This window comes from Lissotriton vulgaris, chromosome 6, assembly GCF_964263255.1.
Source record: "Lissotriton vulgaris chromosome 6, aLisVul1.2, whole genome shotgun sequence".
Lineage (NCBI taxonomy): Eukaryota > Metazoa > Chordata > Amphibia > Caudata > Salamandridae > Lissotriton > Lissotriton vulgaris.
Window position 1 is genome coordinate 1,580,325,044 of NC_141694.1, and position 26,562 is coordinate 1,580,351,605.

At 44.7% G+C, this 26,562-nt stretch overlaps 2 protein-coding genes across 18 annotated transcripts in view; both read left to right on the plus strand.

The window, feature by feature from the left end:
• The window catches only part of NRXN1 (neurexin 1), a 1,556,457-nt gene that overhangs the window by 1,075,048 nt on the left and 454,847 nt on the right, over window positions 1–26,562 (plus strand). The window lies entirely within an intron of this gene.
• The window catches only part of LOC147709160 (uncharacterized), a 30,867-nt gene continuing 5,814 nt past the window's right edge, over window positions 1,510–26,562 (plus strand). Inside the window, exon 1 of the mRNA XM_086925169.1 lies at window positions 1,510–3,177. Within this exon, the coding sequence (XP_086781295.1) occupies window positions 1,510–3,177 (1,668 nt within the window). The remainder of the gene's footprint in view (window positions 3,178–26,562) is intronic.

Here is a 26,562-nt window from a genome sequence, read left to right on the forward strand (position 1 = left end):
ACTCACACACTTACTGTTGATTGTAAAAAAAACACTTTATGGCAGCCATGGTATTAATGGCAGCACGTTCAGGAGTAAAGACTGTATTATGATGACATCCTATCTTTCTGTTATTACAGGTTTGCAAAGGATTTAGAATATTGTGATTTTTTTATGCAAGCATAAATTTACCATAAGTTGAAAAATGTGACTGGCAAATTTAGTTAACAAAGCATCATACCAAAATGGTTGTTGATGCAATAGCCTTACCAAGCTTATTTCATTTTTTTTTACAGCACACTTACGTAGAGGAAAAATATTTATATCACAGGTTTTATACTGGCAGGTTCCCCTACTAGTACATAACTTATGCTTGACAGGACGCACACACCACTGCACTATAGTGCAAGGCAGTGGAGGCTCATCAAGGGAGTGCTGCGGGTGGTGAGGCAGGCCTAGGGCGGGACAGGGTGCGGGATAGTAAACTCCGGAATAGGGCCGAACGGAACTGAGTAAAGAATCTGAAATAATGTTCACCTGACACATTAACCCCTTAGCCGCGGCGGTAATTCCGCCGCAGCGCTGGGTGGGAGGGGGGTCCACGCAGCGCCGCCATACACCTGATGGAACCACTCCATCATGGGCGCGCTGGTCTTGTGACGGAGAGGTTCCGTCACGGCCGCGCCCGCTCAATGGAACGCCCGCGCAGGCGCGGAATTCCTGCAGCGTGGGCAAGGCGGACACGCCGTGATGAAACCACTCCGTCACCAGCACAGCGCGTCCGTGGCTTGTGACGGAGTGGTTCCGTCACGAGCACGGAAGAGGTTAAAGACGTAGTAGTTGGCAGGATTGCAATCTTGAAGGGTCTGAAGGGTCTGAATTACACTCAATCTGGTTAATAAATATATAATCCGACCACTGTTTACGCAGTGAAGTAGTTCTGCAAGTTTACTCAGATCTGTAGTACATTTCTGCACTAGTCTCATTGAACACTTCTTCTAGATGAGCTACATAAAAAATGTACTTGTTTCGTCACTGCCAGCCACTAAGGGTTAAATTGTGCAATGCAGTCCGTTTTTGCATATTGGAGGACTATCTACTTACACTTACACTCCTGGAGTGGGACGGGCGGCTCCACCATCTTGGGCAGGTCTGGGCTCGGTGCAGCTGTTCTTTGGCCCCTCCCCCCTCGACCAGTTCTTAAGGCAGTCAGCTGTATGCGCGCCTATCCTGCTACACCCCAGAACTCCCGAGGCGTCTCCGGGAGCAACGCTGCTTTTTAATCCTTGTGACATTTCTTTGGGATAGTTTTTATCCGCCTACCTGCTCAGCTCCTCAGCGCTTCGGACCTAGCGCTCCAGTCCTTCCTGGCTGCCCCTGCACGCGACCCAGACCACCTCCGCTGATCGCCCCCTCCTCGCCTGACTCCTGGAGTGGGACGGGCGGCTCCACCATCTTGGGCGGGTCTGGGCTCGGTGCAGCTGTTCTTTGGCCCCTCCCCCCTTGCCACGCCCCCTGTTCTTTCTCCCCATGTGTTCCCATATCATGGTTGCCCAGTCCCGGCCGCGCAGCGGACGAGCGCAGCGGGCGCGACGAAGGCGCGCCGAAGTTGCGCCTAAGTTAAGCCCGTCTGCGCCCGTCCGCGACGGGCCGGGACCAGGGGCCATGCACTCTGCCCCTTCCTTGGCGTATACCCCAGCTCAACTCATGGCTCTTACCGCTGCTTCCCCCCCTTCGCCCTCCCTCCTGCGACACCTTGACACACTTGGCATTTCTGTCTCTACCCCTCCTCATCTTCCTCTGGCTCCTTCTAGTCCCACTCCACCCGCTGCTGACTCTTCCCTTATTCCACGTTCCCTTCCCACCCTTGCCCCCACTATAGCCTCTGCTATATTGCTTAACACCCGCTCTGCTGTCAAACACCAGACAGCTCTCTTCAATCTTCTCACTACCGATTCCCCTGATTTCCTCTTTCTGACTGAAACTTGGTTTTCTGCCGACTCCCTTCCCGACCTCTTAGCCATTCTTCCTGACACCCATTATGCCCTCCGGGCTGACCGTCCGGACGGCAGGGCGGGGGGAGGGGTGGCGATGATCATTCGGTCGATCCTCAAATTTCAACTTCTTAATCACCCCCTCATATCCAATGTAGACTACCTTGTTGCCCGCTCTCTCAATCTCTCTGCCCCCCTCACTGTTGTCCTTGTGTATCGCCCCCCCCAATCTATGCCTTCTTTTGTAGCCTCCCTCCAGGACCTTATGGCCACTCTTGTGGTCAACAATTCCTCCGTCCTTTTGCTCGGCGATTTTAATTATTGGCCGGGCGACCCTAAGGAAGACCTCCCCTCAAAAGATTTTTCTGGTACTCTCCAATGTTTAAACTTCACATCTCACGTTTCAGTCCCTACTCACGTCCATGGTCATACTTTGGATCAAATCTGGTCCTCACGCCCCATTGTCTCATCTCTTCTCACATCCCCATGCGTCTGGTCGGATCATTCTTCCATCTCCTTCTCCATCCATCTGGGAGCGGTCGACAAGCCCCCCCTTCCGAAAAACATCTTAGCCCGTAGTTGGAATCGGACCGATCTTGATTCCCTCTCGCTCACTTTGGCTTCCTCTGTTCCTAACCTCACTAATCTTCCCCTTGACTCCCAGGTCAACGCCATTGGCACATGGCTTTCCTCTTCGTGCGATCTAGTCGCTCCGCTCCGTAAGATCAAGGCGGTTCGCTCCCACGACGCGCACAAATGGTTCTCTCCAGAACTTAAAACACTCAAACTCGACCTTAGACGGTCGGAACGCCACTGGAGACGGAACTATTGCTCTTCCTTGCGCGCCAAATACAAATCACTCCTTACTGAATACAAAAAAGCGATCTTAGCGGCCAAAACCGCTTACTTTTCTGAAAGAGTAGCTCTCGCGGCCAATAAACCCCGTGAAATCTTCTCTCTGGTTCATAATCTTGCCACCTCTGATCGCTCCACCCCTAGCCTGGTTCCCTCACAATCCCTCTGCTCTTCTCTTAATGACTTTTTTATCGACAAGATCGTGAAGATCAAAGCCAACATTCCCACAGTACCTCAACCTCGTCCTACTTGTCTCTCCACCTGTCCCTCTTTCTCCTTTGCTCTTTTCCCTCCTATTTCTACCGATTCATTCCTAAAACTTCTGGTCAAAATCAAGTCTGGCTCTCCCGTAGATTGCGCGCCAGCACGCATTCTCAAAACTCTTTTCACCAACTGTCCTGCCCCCCCTCTTGCTCTCCTCAACTCCTCTTTGGCCCTTGGCTCAGTTCCCTCTTCCTTCAAATCCGCAGTAGTCCTCCCTATTCTAAAAAAAACCGGTCTAGACCCTTCTCTTCCTTCTAATTTCCGACCCATTTCTCTTCTTCCCTACCTCGGCAAGATCCTTGAAGCCCATGTCACCTCCTGCCTCTCCACTTATATAGAGGAGAATGGCCTTCTTGCATCCCATCAAGCAGGATTTCGCCCGGGCCACTCCACGGAGATGGTGGTCCTCGCAGTCTTGGACGAGCTCAAGAGGAAAGCCGACTCTAATCTCCCCCAAGCTTTGGTCCTCCTCGATCTGTCCGCTGCGTTTGACACGGTCGATCATTCCATCCTTCTCGACCGTGTCAGCGCAGCGGGCATTCGGGGTGCGGCCTTTTCCTGGCTGGCGTCCTTCCTTCGGGACAGGTCCCAGGCAGTTCATCTCCCCGGCTTTTCTGCTCCACCCCGCTCAGTCACTTGCGGCGTTCCCCAAGGCTCTTCTCTTTCCCCTCTTCTTTTCAATCTCTATATTCATCCTCTCATCACCTCTCTTCTTGAGCTGGGGGTCTCTGTGTACAATTACGCAGATGACCTCCAGCTCGTCTTTGATCTTTCCTCTACTCCTGATTCCCTTTCCAAGTTCTGTTCTACTTTAATTTTCATTTCTGACTGGATGAGCGCCAACCATCTGAAGCTCAATCCAGATAAGACGGAACTTGTTCTCACTGGTGGTCCTTCCAACCCTTGGTCCCCGGCACACTGGCCCCTTTCTTTTGGTCCCCCCCCGGTGCCTGCTTCTTCTGTCCGCACTCTTGGGATTAAGGTCAGTCATGACCTATCAATGCACAGTCAGATCAGCTCCGTGGTGTCTTCTTGTTTCTTTTCTCTCCGTTTAATTCGGAAAATTTCACGCTTTTTTTCTACCGATGCACTTAAATCCATAGTCATGGCCCTTGTCATCTCCCGCCTTGACTATGGGAACAGCCTGTACGTGGGCATCCCTGCTTACGAATCCCGCCGTCTACAGGCCATCCAAAATCAAGCTGCTCGTCTTATCCTTTCTTTCCCTAAATCTTCACACATCACCCCGGTTCTCAAATCACTTCACTGGCTCCCTGTTCGCTTTAGATCCTTTTTCAAACTGGCTTGTCTAGCTTTTCGGGCTCATTCCCGCTCTGCGCCCCTGTTCATCACCTGTCTTGTTTCTTCTCATGTCCCGGCCCGCACTCTTCGTTCCTCTTCTCTTTCTCTTCTTCATATCCCTCGCTTCCGTAAATCCAGAACAGGGGGCACTCGATTCTCTGTCCTGGCCCCCCAGTTCTGGAACAGCCTTCCCCTTTCCATCCGCTCCATTCCCATCTACACTCACTTCCGCAAAGCTCTTAAAACCTTTCTCTTCTCTCAGGCATTCCCCTCTTAAGTCTCCTTGGGTCCCCTCTGTTGAGTTCTGATCAGGTCCCCAGCGCCAGGAAGCTGCTCGGCCATCGTGCGCTTTATTAAATATTTTATTAATTCATTCATTCATTCATCTGTGTTCGCCTTCAAGAATAATAGACATGCACCATGTACCATAAACTAAATTACCCATTTCGAACCAGAGGAGGTTTTTGCGGTGTTCTGCTAAACAACAAGCATGTTGCATGCTCATGCAACCATTCGTGGTATCTAGCCCGAGTTGTAAAATGGCTGGAATGTAACAAGGCTTTCCAGGCGTTTTGTGCAGGAATCCTGCACAAAACGCCTGGAAAGCAGCAGGATACTGAGTGAAGAGAAGAGGTACCAGTACCACCCAAGCTTTTCCGCTCGAGGGTATAATGTTGCTTATGTGTTCCATAACTGTGGCTTCCCAGCATTTAATGCATGTTAATGACTCCATTAAACGTATGTGTTTAAAAATGACGGTATTCACAGCTGCCAGTTCTCGACAACCGCCTAGATGTTAACAGTAGTCCTGCGTTGTGTTCAACAAGGCAAATGAAACCGAAGCAGTAACCGCTACCTTGTTATCTCACTTCATCTCTCAGTCGGTCCCACAATCCTCCTGTCTGCTTGAGATGCACGGGTCATGGAAAATAGTCAGACGCGGTACACTGACAAAACAATACCGACAGCAGTCACTGCGGCACGAGGGCGCCTATTTTGGCAAGCGCACTGCATGATGAAATGTTACCTTTGTTTACTGCGTATTGAACGATGACACGAGCTGAACACCTGGTCCCTGATTCTGCCTCACCGCGCGCTTCCATTGGCTGCTAGCATTGTCCATGCGTAAGCGCGCGCCAAAGAATTTTCGTGCTCCAAAACAGGAATACTATTGAACCGCAATTTTCAGGCTAATTATTCTCCTTGTTCTAATCAAAAGCAAATTGCAGAAGAGCTAATTTATCTACGTTACAGTTTACCACAAACGGGCATTATTTCTAAACACATACGGCGTCCCCTTTTCACTCCAGGTCATATTTTTTATAACTAAAATTGAATTAGCGTTGCAATGTCGTGTAAAATTAAACGAACTCTCTTCCGTGTCAAAAAAGCGGGTCGACGCGTTGGCAAGAAATGGCATGAACCTGAGGAGGAGGTGTTGAACTATCCAAAGAATGAAAAGTCTGAACCGTGCCAGAGATCTCTCCCGCATAGCAGGCATTTCATTAAGTGGGCAAGTTTAAGTAGAAATGGGTTTTGGCACTGCCCACGCCGCTCCGGGCTAAAGAAACAAGATAACATTGAGATGCAGTCATTTGGAACACAGAACACCTCTCGGGCTCACAATGGGCGCTCCCCGAAGGCCTCGCTGGTTCAGCGCTCATTTACCTTTCAACGGTGGGCTCTTTTATCTCGCGGCACAGCCACGTGACCTGCTTCATCGAGTTGGCAGGTGGCAACAAGCCTGTAATTATTATCTTGATTGCATAGTTCCAGGGCACAAAGGAAAAACCATGGCAATGCACCAGGGTGCCTCCACAGAAGTGGCCACATATGTTTTTTTTTCAATTTAACATCAGACATACATCTTGGCGCTGCAATAAAACTATTAAAGAGGTGAAAGATATGCTTTTAATTTTTAGCAAAAACTGCAATAAAAATCAATTAAGGATGTCAAATGACAGTACAATAAATGGCAGTGCAAAATGCAATCAACCAAACAGAGACTGGTTTAGAGGTAAAATTCATTTTTTATAATTTAGCTTGTGAAAGGGCGTCTCTTGCACTACCTTTTCTTGCAGATGTATTTTTTCTTCCTACCAATTAGTTGGAAGACAGATTGCTAGACTATGTTCAATTACAGCAGTTTTGCTGAAATCCAAGATAGCCTTTAGTTTTAAATTACAAATCTGCTGCTGTCTTCAAGACACAAACAACGGCAAATGCCATTTAATAATCCAAAGTACATATTCTTTCATAATATACGTTTTGAATCTATAAATATGGAGATCTTAGCATTGTTGATATACCATTAGCATCATCTGCACTTTAATGGTATTAGTTCCTATTTATGGCATATTTTCTGTGTAAACCGTATATTACTTGACTGTATCAGTTGATTCTCTCTTGTCACAGAACATTGATTTTTAAACGAAATGGCACTTTTTGTTATCACCAGAAACCATATTTTGTGCTAGATCACAATATAAGCAAGCTTTAGAAATGTGCAACTTCTTTTCTCGATAAATTCTCATATAAATAAAAAAAAGACGTGAAAATTAGCAACACCGCAAAATTGTAGGAAAGTTGAGCTCTCACATCCAGAGAAAATTAATAGAGCTCACAAACCTAGAAAAAGTGGGTAGGCAAACAATCATATTTTTTGTAAATCTTTGGGCGATAAAAACTGTCCACAACTCTTGTAATGTTAGGATATAGTTTTGAAACCCCTTATGGAAGATATGATCTAGAGACATGCATAATCGTTCTTGAAAGAAGTGTACTTTCCAAAGGCAGTTCAGATTAGTGAATGTTGCCTGCGGATTGCTCTTGGTGAATGTCAGATGCCGCCCTGCAGCCAGGGCTGTTTTCTATCTCATTAGAAAAATGGCAAGCACTGTTGTGATACCATCCAAGGCTATCAGACGGAGGTCCCCTTTGAGAACCATTTGACAAGAGGATGCAATGTACTGTACAGCACACAGAAGAAATGCAGAACAGCACAGAGGAAACTCATCAAATCATGTTCAGGAGGATCCCCAAAATGTGGACATTCATTGCTGTAGACACTATCAGGACTGTGGCTGGGCTGTGCATCGCCGCTTGTCAGTTTCATGTTTCAGAGGCTCCTCTACCGATCTACATAGGCGCTGCAAAATGGAAAACTTAGTTATGTTGATGATTTTCAGGAGGAATTTTGACTATTTCGATCAGCACATATTATGTGCCTCTCCTCATTATTGTGAGGAATCATTTGTGTGATTTACAAGCGCTTATAAAGTTCAGGTACATATGTTGAGTGGTCCTGACATGACCTTGATCTATGTCTCAAAACCTGAACTTGGAAAAAACTCTAGAATCTAACTGTTGAGGTCTGACACCTTGTTCTAGGTCAAACAGGTTCTTGCGTTCATATTTGAATTCACTAATTCACTTTAGTAATCCTTCGAGTTCATCCTTCACAGTATTCTCACTTTTGCTTATTCATACAGACATCCACTCAAATACATTAGGTTATAGGTGTATGTTAGATATGGGGTTTCTAGGTGGCTACGGTATGCACCTTAGCCAGGCAGAACTCACCACTCTAGTCAGGGTAAGGTAGTTACACACAAAAGATAACCCCTGCTCACACCTTTGGTAACTTGGCAGAACAGTCAGGCTTATCCCAGAGGCAACGTGTAAAGCATTTGCACAAAACACACACCAGAGACACACTAGGCACACCACAAAAGGGACTCCCCACAAGTTTATAAGAAATATCCTGTGTATTGTATAATAAACACATAGACCACGGTTACATGAAGCACAAATCACCTTGCAAATAGGCAATAGACATAACATAGCATAACATATATCATAAATCAGTTTTCCACTAGGCATATGCCATATCACATAGCTTATAGATCACTCAGCATATGTAGTGCAATAAGTAAATACTCCAGGATTGTTCACATTATGGAAACATGAGGCATAATATCACAATCAGTGCTAGACAGCAATTACTGGTAGGTTTTGTGAGTTATAACATCATGTTTATAACACCTCACACCTTCGTTGTATATTTTATGCAGTTCCTGATCATATGGTTCTACTTATATTTGGTACAAGTCCTAGCACCAAACTCAGCATCATTCTGGTACATCAAGTACATTCCCTGATACCCTCAGGAGACCCAACACTTCTCTTAGGGGAGGTACGGTAATCCTAACCCCAGCTAAAGCAGGATCGGGACCTCTGTCGAGGGTCTCCACCCATCCTGTTTTCTTAAGGCACGTTCCCCGGTGCCGGCAAAGCTATGCACAAGGGCCTCTGCCCGCTCTCATCAGCCATTTGATGCCATGACCCCTGAGCACACTGCCACAGTGCTGTGCTGCTCGGGCTGGTTATCAGGCCATTGGCCCTTTAAGCACAGTGAGTGCCACCACTACAGCAATGCCCCAAACAAGTCCCCCGGAGGGGAAGGAGGAAGTGGACAAACTCACCCGGTACCGCTCTGTGGTTGGCTCCTGATCCGTTGTGGCTTGATGTGGCTGGGGTGGCGGAGTGATTCGAGGCGGAGCTCTTCCACACGGGGAGTGTTCCTGTTTTGCCTCACATCAGGCCTCTCCTCAGCACTGCAGAATCCTTTGAAAGGCGTGGTCTGCAAGGTTTCCGCTTTTGCTGTCGCGAGGACTTAGCCCAAATCCATGGGCATCGTCGGTAACACCTCACTGCAGAGCAAGTTGCTAGGCGACACTTGGGGATACTGGCTCGGCTGGTGAGTGGATGCGCTCTGTTCCCTGAGTCCCTTTTCTTCGTTCCTCGACCGCACAGCACAGCACGGCTGGCAGCACCTCATGCCCTACCCCTAGCTGTTAAGGAGGGGAAATCGGCCCAGCAATCGGGCTGTGTAGAGGTTTCCCTACAGACCCAGCACAAGGGATCTCCTCAGCACAAAATGCTCAAACACATGCTTTCTTTTTTTCCTGAAAGTGAAGCACTCACCGGGCGCTGCTTGGGTAATGAATAGGGCAAATGAAGCACTCACCCTGCACTTCCTGCCACCAAAAAGTGCTCCTCATGCGCTTTAACAGTCAAGGTGGAAAAATACAGCACTCGCCAAGCTCTATCTTGAAAAAGAAATGAAAGAACGATCCTGTTTTTTCCCGCTCCTGACAGGAGCAGCAACTGCAGGCCGCCCTACCCCACATCTCAGGAGCAGCACTCCTAACACAGTTCCCAGCCCTTCATCCAAGCAGGTTACTCTAAGATCAAGCAAGGATCTTCCCTAAAGTCTTTTATCACCCTGAGACTTCCAACAGGAGGCAAGCACACACAAGCCCTTAGAGATATTTCATAAGCAGGATACCACAACAGGGTAAAAAGAGTCAGTCCTTTTCCTCTACCACAGACAGAAGCAGCAACTTCAGGCCAACCCACCCCTCCCCACAGAAATGGCAGCGCTCCTCAAACAGTCCTTCTACTCTTCTTTTTGGCAGGGTCCTATTATTCCTGGAAGTAATCTAAGTCCTGGGGTTTTAGGTGTAATTCTTATACCCCAAATTGTAAACTAAAAACACCACACAAAAAAGACCCCACACCTAGTTAGAAAAATAGAACTTTTTTTACTAAATACAATAAGATTAGTGGGACAGAAATCCAATCAGAAGAACTGGAGCTATGTAATTTTAAAGATTTTAGTGAAAATAGCACCTAAAAGCACAAAGAGCGAACTATGAATATCTAGTCACACCGACCAGCACAAAGTCACAAGTTCAGGCCAACCATAATGGAGTGTGGGCCAGCTACAGGTACCCAGTTAGGCCCTCTGAATAGAATATCTTGAATCCTGGTTGACGGAGTGTTGCAAGGATTCACGATGAGGATGCATCATGGAGTCAAAGAAATATTTAGGATCCAAGATGTTGTAAGGCTGCAATGCAAGAGCCTGCCTTGTCGTTAAGGATCACATCAATGAGGTTTGTGATGTAAAGTCCGGCGTCAAGGATGTGGCGGGCAGTTGGGGTGATGTGCCAGTTTTGAAGAGCTGCGAGGTTGGGATGTGGAGTCAGGCACTGCCATCTAAGCTGCCTTCAGTGAGGAATGCGATGGCCTGAACTGAGCATGCATCATGCAGCTGCATTTATAATGAACTGCAATGCAATGCAGGTGTTTGTGATGGGTCTAATCCATGCTGCTGCACAGCAGAGGAGATGCATTAATTCTGCTGGATCCATGGAGGTTGGCAGGGCACCTTAATCCCACTTCCAATTTCAAGGCCTGGGGTGTCACCACTTTTCAGAGTAGACATAGATGGTAGAGTCCTGATGCAGGTGTAAGTCTTTTGTTGGAAGCCTTTTGTGTTCCTGAGGTTGCATATCAGGAGGCTAGCCAACTAGACCTTCAAGTCACTCTGGGTCAGTAGTCCTTCAGAGCAGCAGTCCCGCAGACTGTCATTCCTTTCTGCATCACAGCCATCCTTTTTCCTGGTCGAGCATCCATAGGTCTAAGAGTTGGTGTCCGAGGTTCATTATTTATACCCTGCTGTTTCCTTGAAGTAGGTAGAATCTTCTATAGGCATGCCTTTGAAGTGCACAGGTTCCTTGCTTTCCTGGCCTGGTTCCAAATTGGGTTTGGGCCTAGTCAGCAGTTCACGTTCAGCAATGCCTTTTACTAAGAACGTATAAGTAAATTAAATATGCCAATTGGCTATAAGCTAATCTAACATAATTTAAGAAGATAGCACAAGCACTTTATCACTGGTTAACAGTGCTAAAGTGTGCAGAGTCCAAAGGCCAGCAAAACAAAGTCAGAGGGCAAAAAAGTTAAAGGGAAAATCATGCCATGTATTCCAGCTCTAACAGTCAGTCACCTTGGGTGGCAAATAAAGGTGTTATTATTCTCTGGCTAGTAACCATTGGTTTGACAGTATCTTATGTAGAAAAACCCAAACTAAAATTTCTCAGTAAGTTTTAAAATATAGATATTCATTGGAAAATATACACATCACATGCTCCAAATTATTGAAAATGGCTAGAGGCACCAAAAGAGGTCAAGGGACTGTGCACATTTATCAGAATGTATTAGTAAAACAATGTTCTATGTTACCTTGTGCTTGAATGATTTGAAAGTGAATTAAAATTAAACTAAGGATTTCAGAAATTCCCTCCAGCAAAATTACACCTATATTTCAAGAAGACTTTCAACCTTTTTAAATTTCACAAGAAACTATAGGAAAGGTTAATAAAATCTATTACTGTGGTAGATTGTCTCGAGTAGTCAAATTCTTAGGTAGTTAAAATTGCCACATTGTAGCAAGGGTAAATTCTGTGAGCAAAAATTAAACGCTAATGTGTATCAAAGCATCATTTTATTTTTTTCTGCATTCAAAGTATTTTCAATGCATAAAGTCCCCTTGTCATTAAACCCCTAACATTTTTGAAAATATTGCCCCCCCCCAGTCACAAAATGGAAATGCACTTGCAACGGCCCATTTTATCATAAAATCTGGAGACATTTTAGGTGTGAGAAATTACATGAGAAGCATTGGTGAATGTCTACAAACCTTCATGTTTGCGTGTTGACCAATATCATTAGGTGGATCCTCCCAGAAACACTTTAAAATCTGCCAAAGCCTTTGGGCTATGGAATGTGGAAATTCACTACACTTGGTTGAAATCCAATATTAGTGCTTGACATTTGCTAGTGTACAATGTTTTCATTTCTTACTTTCTGAATCAGGAAATACTTTTTTTATGTATCATGACATAAGCTTTTGTAATGCACATGTTCAACTCTAGGGGCAACTTTGTGCTGAATAAGTGATGTTTATTATTACACAACTCAATGGTACATACCTTATCAACCACAGTGGAGAGAAAAGCTGAGTGTATCCACCAGGAGTAAAACCTGTGGCCATGAAATGTAACACAGGCTCATGAAGTTGATCTTTTAGCCTACTGAGTTACTATAACTTGTGCCAAAGTGTGCAAACTCTTTGATAAATACGTTGTATATGAATAATAATTTTCTCATTCTATATACCACATGAAATACAGACAAGATAGATAAATGCAAATATATAATACAAATACAAACGTTATGCATTTGAATAAGCTTTAAAGTCACCAATTTCTTTAAAGCATTTTCTTTCTGATCATGTGAGAAATTGGAAAATGTTCTAATGCCTAGCTTTTTACATGTTTGCTTTGCAAGGACCGTTGTCTGTGATCTTCTACTGCCTAAAAGACCAATTCATAGAGGTTGACTATCAGTTTATTGACTTATCTTCGGTATATAGGCCAAGGTTCCAGACATTCACTAGAGAAAATATCTCACACGATATGTGTAACAGGAAAATCAGGTATCAGCTGCAGTTAAATCCCAAAATGTACTTAAAGATACACACCAAGTTTAAGTAAAAATAGTAAACATGTTAAGATAATTATAAAATAGATTTGTCAAGGTGTTTGACTGTTAGATAGTATTCATGTCACAATAAGAATTAAAGTGAGCAAAACATTCCAGATTTCCCATATGAAAGTCTCTAAATGATCAGTCAGCCCAAACGTGACAGCCTTACAAGAACCAATCAATCAATCAATCAATCAATCAAAGACATTTATAGAGCGCACTACTTACCCGGAGGGTCTCAAGGCGCTTGGGGGGTGGGGGGGGGGTGCTGCTACTGCTCGAACAGCCAGGTCTTGAGCTTCTGCCTGAAGGAGAGGTGGTCTTGGGTCAGGCGCAGGTCGGTCGGGAGGGAGTTCCAGGTCTTGGCGGCCAGGTAGGAGAAGGACCTTCCTCCTGTTGTCGTTCTTCGGATGCAAGGGACGGCGGCGAGGGCGTGGCTGGCTGATCGGAGGTGGCGTTTGGGAGCATAGAAGTTGATGCGGTTGTTGAGGTAGCTCGGGCCTTGATCGTGTAGGGCTTTGTGTGCGTGGGTGAGGAGACGGAAGGTGATTCTTTTGTTGACGGGGAGCCAATGCAGGTCTCTCAGATGTCCGGAGATGTGGCTGTTTCATGGGATGTCGAGGATGAGTCTGGCTGAGGTGTTCTGGATCCGCTGGAGTCTCTTCTGGAGCTTGGCGGTGGTTCCAGCGTAGAGGCCGTTGCCATAGTCCAGTCGGCTGGTGACGAGGGCCTGGGTGACCGTCTTCCTGGTCTCGGTGGGGATCCACCGGAAGATCTTCCGTAGCATGCGCAGGATGTTGAAGCACGACGAGGAGACGGCGTTGACTTGTCTGGTCATGGAGAGGGAGGAGTCCAGGATGAAGCCCAGGTTGCGTGCGTGGTCTGTCGGTTTGGGTGCGGTGCCCAGGGCGGGGGGCCACCAGGAGTCGTCCCAGGCGGAGGGCGAGGAGCACAGGATGAGGACTTCCGTCTTGTCTGAGTTCAGTTTCAGGCGGCTGGTCGTCATCCACTCGGCTACATCTTTCATCCCTTCGTGAAGGTTGGCTCTGGCGGCGGCGGGGTCGTTGGTCAGGGAGAGGATCAGCTGGGTGTCGTCGGCGTAGGAGATTATGTTCAGGTTGTGTTGGCGTGCGATGGCCGCGAGGGGGCTCATGTAGACGTTGAAGAGGGTGGGGCTCAGCGAGGATCCTTGAGGGACGCCGCAGATGACTTTGGTGGCCTCTGACTTGTACGGCGGTAGACGGACTCTCTGTGTTCTTCCGTTGAGGATGGAGATGATCCATTCCAGTGCCTTCTCCTGGATTCCGACGTTGCTGAGGCGCTGCACTAGGGTGCGGTGGCAGACAGTGTCGAATGCCGCGGAGAGGTCTAGGAGGATGAGGGCCGCTGTTCCTCCGTTGTCCATCAGGGCTCGGATGTCATCGGTGGCAGCGATGAGGGCGGTCTCGGTGCTGTGGTTGGCTCGGAAGCCAGACTGTGAGGGGTCGAGGGATCCATTCGTCTCGAGGAAGGCGGCCAGCTGTTTGTTGACGGTCTTCTCGATGACTTTGGCTGGAAACGGGAGGAGCGAGATGGGGCGGTAATTCTTGAGTTCGGTGGGGTCCGCTGTTGGTTTCTTTAGTAGAGCGCTGAGTTCGGCGTGCTTCCAGCTCTCCGGGAAGGTGGCGGTGTCGAAGGAGGTGTTGATGATGTCCCGCAGGTGGGGTGCGATGACAGCGTCGGCCTTGTTGAAGACGTGGTGAGGGCAGGGGTCGGTCGGAGATCCGGAGTGGATGGAGTTCATCATGCGGACGGTGTCTTCGGTGCTGATCGGAGTCCAGGCGCGGAGGGTGGTGGTGGGGGGCGTTGCATCGGTCGTGGCGTGCGTCGGTTGAATGCTGAAGCTGTTGTGTATGTCCGCGATCTTGTTGTGGAAGTAGGAGGCGAGGGAGTTGCAGAGGTCTTGCGATGAGGTGATGTCGTTGTTTCCGGCGTTGGGGTTGGAGAGCTCTTTCACGATGTTGAAGAGTTCCTTGCAGTTGTGTGCGTTGTTGTCGAGAGGACCAACTGGGTTTAGAGTTAGAGCTGATATAATATTTACTTTCTGATTCTAAATAAATCTCATCTTGAAGGAGTTCTGATCGAACAGGCTGTTTTGTATAGATGATTTTAATTTCACATTGGTGTACATAGTTGTCTTGTTAGCTGAAAAAATAAAGGAGGCCAGAGGCTCATCTTCCTTCTGTTCTCTTTAGTTACAGGTCCAAGCAAACAATTGGGTGATACTATAATCTTTAAGATGGTGATTATCTGGGCCATAGATGGATATGCATGTTGCAAGGAGAAGTCAAACCAGTTGTTAGTTCAATGAGCCAAGCCACAATATGTTACCCATTGGTGTGAGATCAAAAAGAGATGTGATTTGCCCTTACTTAAGATAATACCCAAGCTAAATTAGTCAAATGTCTTAAAAAACATGTCTAGGTATCCTGCACTGGTAAAGGTGAAAATCACACCATAGCTATCCGTTGAGTAAATGGTTTGGCTTGATGTATGTTTGATGGCCGCCTTTTTGAATTAGTCTTCCTTTGAAAACAAAAACGTGACTGCACTATTTAAGCAGTATATTTTAAAATAGCATGTTCCTTAAAATGACAAAGAGTAACTAACACATGGATTGCTACATTGGTGCACATGCAGTGCCCAAGTTCTATGAGCCAGAAACCAAAGACAATTCCTTGGTCTGCACCACAGTTTTAACGAACACACCTGTTGAACATCCGATCCACCAAAAACAATGTAGTCCAGTTCTAGCAGAAACCACTTGCTTCTCTTTATGAAAACTGAGGTGAAAGGTTCCAAAAGGGTGAGGGGAATTGTTCAAAACCAAAAAACAGGTGTTTTCTTTGATGTTTTGGGTTTCAAATATAGTCCTAATTATGCAGACTGTCTCTAGTGAGCAGATCACCCATGCCACTCTGACTTTCACATCTTATCAGCTCTCAAATTTCCACCTGCAAACTTTCAGATGGAAAGTGTCCCAGAATGCAGACTTCCCAGTGATTGCATATCAGACATCCTTTTGCAACATGCCACAAATGTGGTTCCCCATTCCAATATTAAACAATGGAACACTATTTCAAATGTTCCTTTGACAGGGACCAGAAGGTAATCTTATAGCGATAATAGACCAAACTTGAGCATTTAAAGGGGAATGTGCATGCCTTTGATTAAGATCCTTATGAATGTCATAAAAAGATACACAAATCCCATCTTTAGGACATTCTGACATAGTTTATGTTCCATGAGTTTGTCCAATGGTACTAGCATTCTCAGAGAACACTTTACAAAGAATTATCCAGATGGGCTCTCTCCCACCAATTCCTTTCACACACCCAATCCAAGGAATTTCAGCAATTACTATTAACATTCTTCAAAGATAATCTACAGAAAATTGATCAAGTGTCTTATATAGCCATCTTCCTGGATGGAGAGCTAACCTCAAAAGTGAACACCATATATTCACTTTAACTGACCCAGGCAATCAGGATTCCAAACCTCATAAGGAATAATATTAGCAGAGATGACCTAAGTCTTATAGCAGATTTGGGCTTTTCTGGTCAAGCTGTACATATACAGCAATTTTGTTGATCAAATTTACCAACTACCACAGTTTAACTATCAGAGAAATTACACATATTTGAATGAAACATGGTTCCATCCTCTTAGCTTACTGACATATATATTATTTCCTTTATGGCTTGGATAAGAAACATCTGGCACTGCTATTACCATAATTGTTCTCTAGGACACTGGGTAGGCTGACTTGTACCATTGATGTTATCTTGCAACTGTCTACTTAATGATAATTTATTGTCCTCAGTGACAGCCTAGTATTTTGATTTGGCTTTGTGAAAATATCTACAGAAATAGGGATACTACCACATGCAATTTCAGCAGAATACATTGTACTCTGAACTGCTTATAGGTTCGCAGTACAAGCAGAGTTCAACATTCCAGAACTTCTAAAAAGTCAAATAGAAAACACACAAAAGGCAATTTTTCAAATGAGAAAAAGTTCCTTATAACATGTTTTCAAAAACTCAAAATATTATCTATAGAAAAACAAAAGAAAAGTACATTGGTGACAATTTATTTTAATATATCAATACGTTTGAAAGCAGCTAATATTACTAAAGACTCGTTCCAAGTTCTTAGTTGTGGGTTGAAGGGTTTGTTTTGGGGGAACCTCAGCATTTCAAGAGGTGCACTACAGAGACGGGATGAGTCTTTAGGTTACTTTATAGCTCATTTACTCCCTGAAGTCAATAATCATGCTAGAACAGGCAAGTATTCAGTACTACCCTCCAATTGTCATTATCTAGTTCCAACAAAGAAGAGAGCGTAAGGGTGTTCCATAAGATGAATCTTTGAAGAGTAGATTTAATCCTCAGACTATTTTCATTTATCTCAGGGTAGCCAGCAGGTTTAAGGAAAGTAAAGTCAGGAAAGGCAATTTCTGATAACTTTGTAGGAAGGGAATAACCTGGTGACGTAGTTTGCAACATATGAATGGAGAGCTCTGTCAATTAAGTAGAGCAATTTTAGTTCTGCTACAAATTGTTCAGGATTTATGTTAGGAGTACGCCATAGTTGTAATACCATGTGAAAAATACCAATCTGGTCCATTAAGCTTAGAAAGAGTGACTTTGATATGTTCAGGTATAAAGAAATGGCATTCATCCATCCTTGGATATGATGGCAGCACTGCTGTTAAATGATGTATTGCAGTAGCGGCTCATGGAGGGAGTGCTGCGGGGTGGTTGGGTGAGGCAGGGGAGGAGCAGAGTGGGGGGTAGTAAACTACGGAATACAGCCGAACAGAGGTAAGTAAACAAATAAATAAATAAAACACATTGTATTGCACGCTGTTAGGCCCTATTACTTAGTTTACTACCCCCCACCCTGCTCCTTCCCCACCCACCACCCTGCCGCACTCCCTCCACGAGCCGCTACTGTGTATTGCTGACTGTTATACAAATGCAATTTGATACTAGTTTCATAGCTTAAGAGGTTGGAGTCCAACAAAGTTAGATAGAGCCTTATTTTGATTTTGGCGGATGGGATCCACTGTCATATATGTGACAGATATCCTGTCGACTGTATTACAATTTCATTGTAGCCTATGAACCTAACATACAAGGACAGGATATCCTTCATTTTTCGATATATTATCAGATCCACCACACTCTAAATAAAACCCATAGTGCTTTAAAGTGATCAGTCATAGGACTAGTCCAAGTGACATTATGGTGTTTTTAAAATAGTTGGAAATTAGTCACTTTTTTATTTGTGTATTTATTTTTCAGCGAAGTCTTAGGGATGTGAAGAAGAATGTCCAGATTGAATTTTCTAGAGATTGCAAAGGGTTAGTACATCAGTTATTTGGTGTATATATGGTTGCTTCTTTTCACAACACATGGGTGAAAAGGGTTCAACCTAAGAAAAAACTCACGAACTCATGTTTTTTTCAGTGCATCAAGACAAGACACTCAACCCTCTTAATTTCAATACTTATATAATGTATCGGACTCACAGAATATGTGCAACTTAAGATACACACAACTATTTGCTAGAAGGAAGCCTGTACGGCATTTTTTGAATAAACATTGATTTGTTTGATTGGTGAAACTTCAGAATCTATCAACGGCCTGGAATTTTTACAAGATGCAATAATTTGGCAACCCTACTAACCATCTGTCAGGTTATGTGGAGCTGCCAGTTATTTGTTTTCCATGCAGAAGAGATTACAGAGAGGAGGAATCCTCTTGGGTAGATGCTTACAAATGTTGAATGTTTGCTTTCAAAAAGCAACTTAGAAAATTCTATCAATAAGACTGTCAAAGGTGACCAAACATGATACATTTTCAGAACAACTATTTTTGTAAGCAATCTTTGTCACAGAGTTACACTGTCTTAAGACCAACATAGTGCATTTCTTCTATTTGATACTGTGTTTTGTGCTTTTAGCAAATCCTTGTTTTTAAAATGTTTATATCCAGAATGAGATAGTTGTATAGTAAACAATTTGTTTTGTTTGTGACGGAGATTAGTATCCTTCAGAATCTTTTTTTATTTTTTATAGCAAAATGCTTGACTTATAAGCATAGAAGAGATTAAATATGGAACACTGTGATTGCTTCTGAAACCCTCAGTTTGATAAAATGTTGCTAAGTAATTTCACTATAATTTATCCAGGGCTCATCGGCCACAGCAATAATGATCTATAGAACGCATTTAGCGCTGAAAATAATAAATGTTCACCATTGGTCAGGAGGGCACAATCTATGTCAGATTTTCAGGTTCATCTATGAATATGTACATTAAATCTGGTTATATTAATTTAATATAAATATATTTTGCTTTGATACCGAGAAAATCTGACATAAATCCAGCCAAACTGGAGCTACAATGTACATACTGTCATATATAAACTGACACAGTCTAAAATATATTTATTTCAATTGACGTATGTTAGAACTGGGATTTCTGGTTGGCTGAGGCTTGTGCCAAAGCCAGGCAGAAACCACCACTCTAGTCAGGGCAAGGGGGTTACACGCCAAAGATAAACCCTGCTCACCCCCTTGGTAGCTTGGCACGAGCAGACAGGCTTATCGTGGAGGCAATGCGTAAAGCATTGGCACACGCACCCAGCAACAACATCCCAGGCACACCACAAAAGGAACTCCACACAAGGTTATATAAAAATAACTTTTGTATTCTTAAAACACATCAGATAGTAAACACACAATATACATTATGCCAACTGGCACGGGCAATATTCACAAGGGATTATTTACACAGGACAGGGTCACGTGGGCCACTGTCAGGATCAACACTTAGCATCAATTTGTACAAGTAAAAATAGATCATAAACCTACAACAAGTAACTACTGGTAATCACTGTACTCCACCTCAACCTGTAACATAAACTACATTATGTACTCTTCTCCCTAGTCTAAACATGTTAGACCCTACCTCCTAAGTAAAACTCACATTAGGGGCGTAAAGCACAGTGAAGTACAATCTCACGAACACAAACCTCCATAGGTAAAACAACCTCCTAGGCCTAAACCATATCTAGAGGTAGCAAACACAGGGTGCACAAAACATACTATACACAATACATTTCCTAGCACCACATTTAGAACACATCAATCACATTAGGGCCTTTTGCCCTATCCACATACCAGCCCCCTGGCAAACTGGCCATCTCAAGAAGGGGCTTAAATGCCATGTGTCCAGAATGTCAGGGCAGTCAGGGGTGCGCCATCTGCGCAAACCTAAACATTGCAGCTGCCCACTACTTGCTGGGCAGCTGAGAACAATAACGGGGCCTAAACGCTGCAGCTGGCACTAAATGCTGCACAGCTGTGGAAGGCCTTGCACCTCTATGCCACTTCTGTCCCTCCTTGGGACTCTCTTAGGAACTGCACTTCAACGGTGCAGCTGCCCACTACTTGCTGGGCAGCTGTAGTTGGTAAACTGTATCAGGGGGCTCTCAGTAGCCCTTTCAACAACTTGCGCCAAACATGGGAGCCCTCTAGGCTCTGGAAAGAAGCATGGTGGTGTTGGAGCCATCTGGCTCTGAACTCAACTGTGCCCCAGGAGCACCCTGGCTCCTTTGAGAGGCATCCCACAGGATCAGAATGGGCCCCTCTGGGGCCTTTCAAATAAGCCTGGCCCCACTGCTGGGCTCCTGCTGGGCTCCTGCTCGGGGACTCGAAAAGGACAACTGGGGACCATCACTAGAGCCTCACGGGCTCTTAACATAATTAGTGCCCCCATCAGTGGAGCCACGCACGGGCTCTGAAAATAATCATGTGTCCCCAAATACTGTCAAGTGTTGGTGAAGACAAGGGCCTTTTAACACATCATGCCCCCTGTCGTTGGGGCGGCCCTCTCGCCAGCGGGGTCGCCCATGCACCGACAATGAGCCTCAATGGGGCCCCAGACACGGGGACCTCGGGACCCCCATGGGGGCCCTCCAACCAACTATTTCAACATTGGAGCGGCCCGCTGCACCAAGGGAGCCTCTATGACCAGGGGCCTCTCTTCACCTGGGACATACGGCAGCACAAGGACGGCCGCCCCCCCTTTCACTCACCGGGGCTCTTGACTGCTGCCGGTATCCGCTTTGCCCGGTCCCTCTTCTGGGACTGGGGCCTCGCTAGCGCTGCACCCGCGGGGCTCTCTCTCAGTGGAGGAGGGCCCTGCCGGGGATCCGTCGTTGGGTGCAGCACGCGGGGCTCCCTCAGCTCACGGGAGCTCCAGACACCTCCACCTTCCTCCTCCTTTCGTCGGGTGATGCCGTGGATGCGGGGCTTCCCTCGGGAAGCGGAAGTCCCGCCCCACGTCAGGCATCGCACTGCCTGACTTCCTGTGGGGCCGATCGGGCTCGAGGCAGTGATTCTATGCGGCGGGCACAATGAGGGTTAGGCTCCCTCATCCTCAAAAATACACAGTCGGGTGGGCACCAGCATAATTGAGCACAGAGACGGGGTGGGCACCCGCACATATAAATTTCAGTAAAACACACGGATAATGCGGGATGAGCACCCGCAAAGTTCCGGCAATTTCGGGGGAATTCCTACGCCGGGGATTCCCTCCAGGCGAGCAGCATCGCGCTGCACATCCCAGGCTCCTACGTAGCTGGGCAAATGAAAAGCATCTTTAAAGCGCTCCTCCTGGCAATCAAAGCACTGTGCTGTAGAGGAGAGCATTCCCAGGGCGCTACAGCAACAGAAGGGTCCTGTAGGAAGAGGAAACACAGCGCTCCCAAGGAAACACCCACCCTTGGCAAAGGCAGAACAAGGGGAACAAGGTCAAGGTAGTCCATCAGGCATCCAGGGGCAGGGCCCAGGGAGGCAAACCTTCCCCTGGGCACCAGCAGCAGCACGCCTCTGGTTGTTTCAAGTGTCAGAACAAGAACAATTTTCATGGGGTCACAGTCCCTCTTTTATACACAAAATCCCTTTGTTTCCAAAGGTGCATGCAAGGGGCGAACCAGATGCAACTGGTTTTGGAGCACTTTGTTTTGCTCAGCCCCTCTGCCTATTCATAGGGGGGTCAGGGACATCAGACACACCACAGGAGGTGGAGACAGCTTGGTGGAGGGAAGGCAAAGCTCTATTCGGGTCCCAGGTGCACTCCTCCCTCCCATCAACATGCAGATCTCTCCATTCACCACCGGGGCAGACCCATCCTGACTTCTTGAGCCAGGCACACCAGCCAGCTCCAGCCAATCACAAGCCAGACAGTCAATTCACATTTACTGCACAGACATGCCAACTTCTAGATGTGGCACTTACACACTAGACACCATAAATCCACGCACATCGTCGCGCAGCATTTAATCTCACGAGTTCGCACATACCATACTCGGCCCTGCACTCCCCACACATCAGGAACTACCATGGACACACATATCCCCATGCATTCCTATGGGAGGGCAGGCCACTCTTCACCAAACATGCACAGAGAGCGCACGCACTTTACACTGGACCACAGTAAAAAAGTGCGCAGAGGCCTACAATCACCAACACCAGGTAACAGAAACAGGCTAGGAAAATGCAAAAAGTTTCGGGGTGAACCTCCCAAAAGGGCCAAGTCCAACAACGTAGGACATTATTCTGCAATATATGTCCTTTAATTGTCTGTTGAATATATTCAAAATCATTGAAAATTGAAAACCGGAGGACAAGGGTAGTAAGGCTAATTGGCACTCATCTCTGACAATCTGGGCCTGATTATGATGTCGGTCAGAGTTGCCTCCATCCAAAATCTCTGCAGTTTCAGAACCGACCGACCTCGGGTCAGTGGTTGAAACCGCAATTACAATGCAACCACACATGGCACATGGTGCAGTCGTAAACTTCCATTACCTTATGGGAGCTTGTGCGGCTGTCAGAAGCCGGCCACAGCACAAGCTACCATAGAGAAATGAGAGTTACTGTGAATCCCTGCACCTTGTAGCAGGCACCTCAAGGTGCCTGCCACACAGTGCAGGGATTTACAGGGGTGCACCATAGGTGCTCCCTGGACCGCAACTGTAGGCTGCTGAGAGAAGGGGACACTGCTAAGGGTTCCCCAAATCGCTTTCTGACAGGCTTTCCATGTTGGAAAACCTGACATGAAAACCTGTCAGAAACCAACATGATAATCCCAACAGCAGAAATGTTGTCCATGAGGGATTACAATCAGTTTCCGACTGACTGACAGGCTACTTGAGCCTGTCTTAAGCCAATTGGATTGAATGGCCGGTTTAAACTCTGACCGCCTTATTACAAAGAAGGCGATCGGAGTTTAAACCATGGATGTTGGTTGGAAAGCTTCTGACTAGCCATTGGAGGCTTTCCGACTGACATCCAAATGGGGCCCTAAGTGATCAGTCTGTGACATCTTAACAATCAGCGTCAAATATTTTGTGGAGGTTAAGAAAACAAAAATACGAGTTTAATGTAATGTCTGTGGCATTCACCATAAATGCCATTGAACCCTGAATAAGGGTTAAATTAGTAAAAGTCAAATAATAAATTTGAACCCTAGAAAATCAACACATCTCCATTTTTAATTTTGTTTCTCATAATATCCAAAATGTATGAACCTTCTTTGAAAAGACCAGAAGTATGTCTTAGGGCTGTGAAGCCTCTCTTCTACAATGCCACACAATAATATTTTGCACACCATTTCGTACACTAAATTAAAGAAAAAAATGTTGCTAGAATTTCAAGTACTGTACCACATTTTCTTGGTTTACTTTTTGTGTGTTGAATTTTGTTAGAATCCTTTAGAAAAAGGTACGTCCCTTGACTTCTGGCAAAAGCCAACATTCACTGTGAGTTCTCCATTTTAATCTACAAAGTCTAATACAAGGTTCTCCAATGTCGGTCTGGGAGTACTGGATCCATGCCAGAGCTTTAAGATAATTTCATTTTTTCAAAATGTGGACATGCTAAACATTTGACTTGGATCTGGCACTTCAGGACCGACATTGAATAACCCTGGTCTAATATATAAAGCACTTGATTTACAGTGTTATGGCATTGATGTTTTTGATCAAATATAAAATCTCCAATTACAGGCATTCCAAACATTTATATATTGACTACAGCCAATCACTTTTCCAACCACCTTGTCCCATCAACTTGCTATGCTACTATATATCAAAGCACATAGATTTTAGAGAATAACGATTCCTGTTGCCATCTGTTTTTTCAGCACAATAGCCATGTATGGGCCAATTTGTGACTGCCACAAAATCCAATTCATTCATTAGATTTAAAACCATGGGGCAAAGCTCATATATAAATTTTATAGATACACAGGCTGCAAAAATATTCACAAAAGGACAGTAGTTTGTGGCAAACTTTGAAGCTTGCATGCAATACGTACATTGAGATTGCTATGCATGATATTTCATCCTGGTGTTTTTCCTATGAAGAATAACACAATTACCACCACAATTTGCACACTTTGCTGCAGAATTAACACCTGAATATTTTAATGTTCTTCTTCATAGTCAGCACAGATGTACACAGCAAAGACTTTTTACTGTTTAGCAATCAATATCACAGAGCCATACACTGGTATTTTTCCTTTAAACATGGACACCTAAACAGTACAAAACCCAGTATGAGCTGGCAGAATGTCAGTGCTATAGAGTTTCAAACCTTAAAAAACAGGTTACACTCATTGATCTGTGATGGGCACATGCTTATTAAGCTGTCTTACAGACTATCATTAAGTGACCCAAGTCAAAGAAAAGAATGAAAGTATTTTATAGAAATTATTAGACATATGTAGAACGTATTACCACAGCGGATGGTAAATCTCCACATCCTTGCAGAATACTGAGATTTACAACTGTGTAGTTCACTGATTAATTCATGATCAAGGTTTAGTCTGGATTGGGCTCTGTATAATGTGCAGTGGATTGGTATAGCACAACATGTATAGGTGAGACAAATGTTCTTTTTCAGAGCTACATGTTAACCAGGAATTGTTATTACTCATTTTGACACAGAAATGAACAAGTATCATTTTTTCCTTCCCTTTATGTCTGAGCTCACAAAAACAAGCTGTATGTTTGGCACTTCATATTCAAAAAAATATCAGAGTAGCAGGAATGGTGTACTATGCCTTGTAAAGTGGATTTCCTGTTAAACATTAACATATCTATATTTAATGGATATCTCCCTACACATGATCATCAAAAAGAACTAGTTTAAAATATTCATGATATTCCCAGATGTAACACAAAGCTTTCTGTTTTTAATGAAGTGTATCAGGGTCTCACAAACATTTATTTTTCATAGTTTAGGCCTTGCACTTCAATTCACAGTAGCATTTTTAGTTATACCAATGTATTCAATGTCTCAGGTATCCAGAGACAGATTTGTGTATGAACAAACAAAAAACAAGCATGGAATTATTAACAACAGTGTCTACACAATTGGGTTGAAATATATATCTTTAAATGTCCATTTCCTCAGATCAAAACAATTAGCAAAATCTACAAAACACTGTATGCACTTGGTGGTGTTCAAGTTGCGTTTGCAATCCCAAAACCTGGTTAACAGAATAAAGATGTACCAATAGTTGTAAATCAAAATTCCACTAATCGCAGGGGAAAACGTGCTACCATTATAAAAGTAGGCATCTGGTTGGGAAATCAGAGGCAATGGAGAGTCCTGGAGTGGCAATTTGGGCGGCAGTTTAAGTGTAGAGGTAAGGTGTTTCTAAGGTAACAGAGGGTATGGAAAAACGTTATATTCACAGGAAAAACATTTTTCAGCTAGAGAAAAGTAAAAATCTAAATCATGAATCTGCTAAAATCAGTATGGAGGATGAAGATGATGCATCAAGATCGCTTGTTAAATAAATGTTCAATCATACTCTAGGTTGATTAATGCAAATCATAGAAATAAAACCTACAATGCCAAGTTCCTCCATGTGAACTAGACACAATGGTTTCAGCACAGAGCCTTCCACAACAAAATTCTAAAATAACAGATGCAGGGTACATACAATGACTATAACTCCTTTACTCACAAGGAGAATAGCACTGCAGTTAGTGCAAGCTTTTCAAAAACATACAATTTTATATGAATCATATGGAAGATCTCATTGTTCCAAAGTACTAGTATCTGACATGATGCAGCTGTCTGTTCACACAATGCATGCAGGGAAGGGTAAAAGAATGGACTAACAACATGATTCTCTCCAGGAGCCAATCATTAGCTCAAGACTAGAGTCCCTGCTGTGATTGCAGTATTTGTTGTTTATGAATTGATAACGAGAACTGTGACATAAATTGGGTTGTTTGGCGCCTGTTGGAATGTTTTCACTGTTGCAAACCAGAATGAACAAAACACATTAACCACCATGACGCTAAAGATTGTACAGTCACTTCAGCCAAAATTGATAGCACATTAGCTACACTTTTAGCTTGCCTTAAAATTATTTAAGCATTGTGTTTGATGAAATAGCTGCACTTACATGATACCTGGTACTTTTATATAGATCACTTTAATGACCGCAAATGAATGTCCTGCAGTTTTGAGTACATGCTATTGAGGCCTTGTGTAACAACCTTTATAAGGTGATCATTAGTCACTCTTCTCTCATAATGTAGCCATTGGCAATAGAGAGAGAGGGTAGAAGCAGAGTGAAATGAGAAGACCAGTGTAGGAAAAGAAGAAAAGGACAATGTTAAGAAAAACTTACAAATATT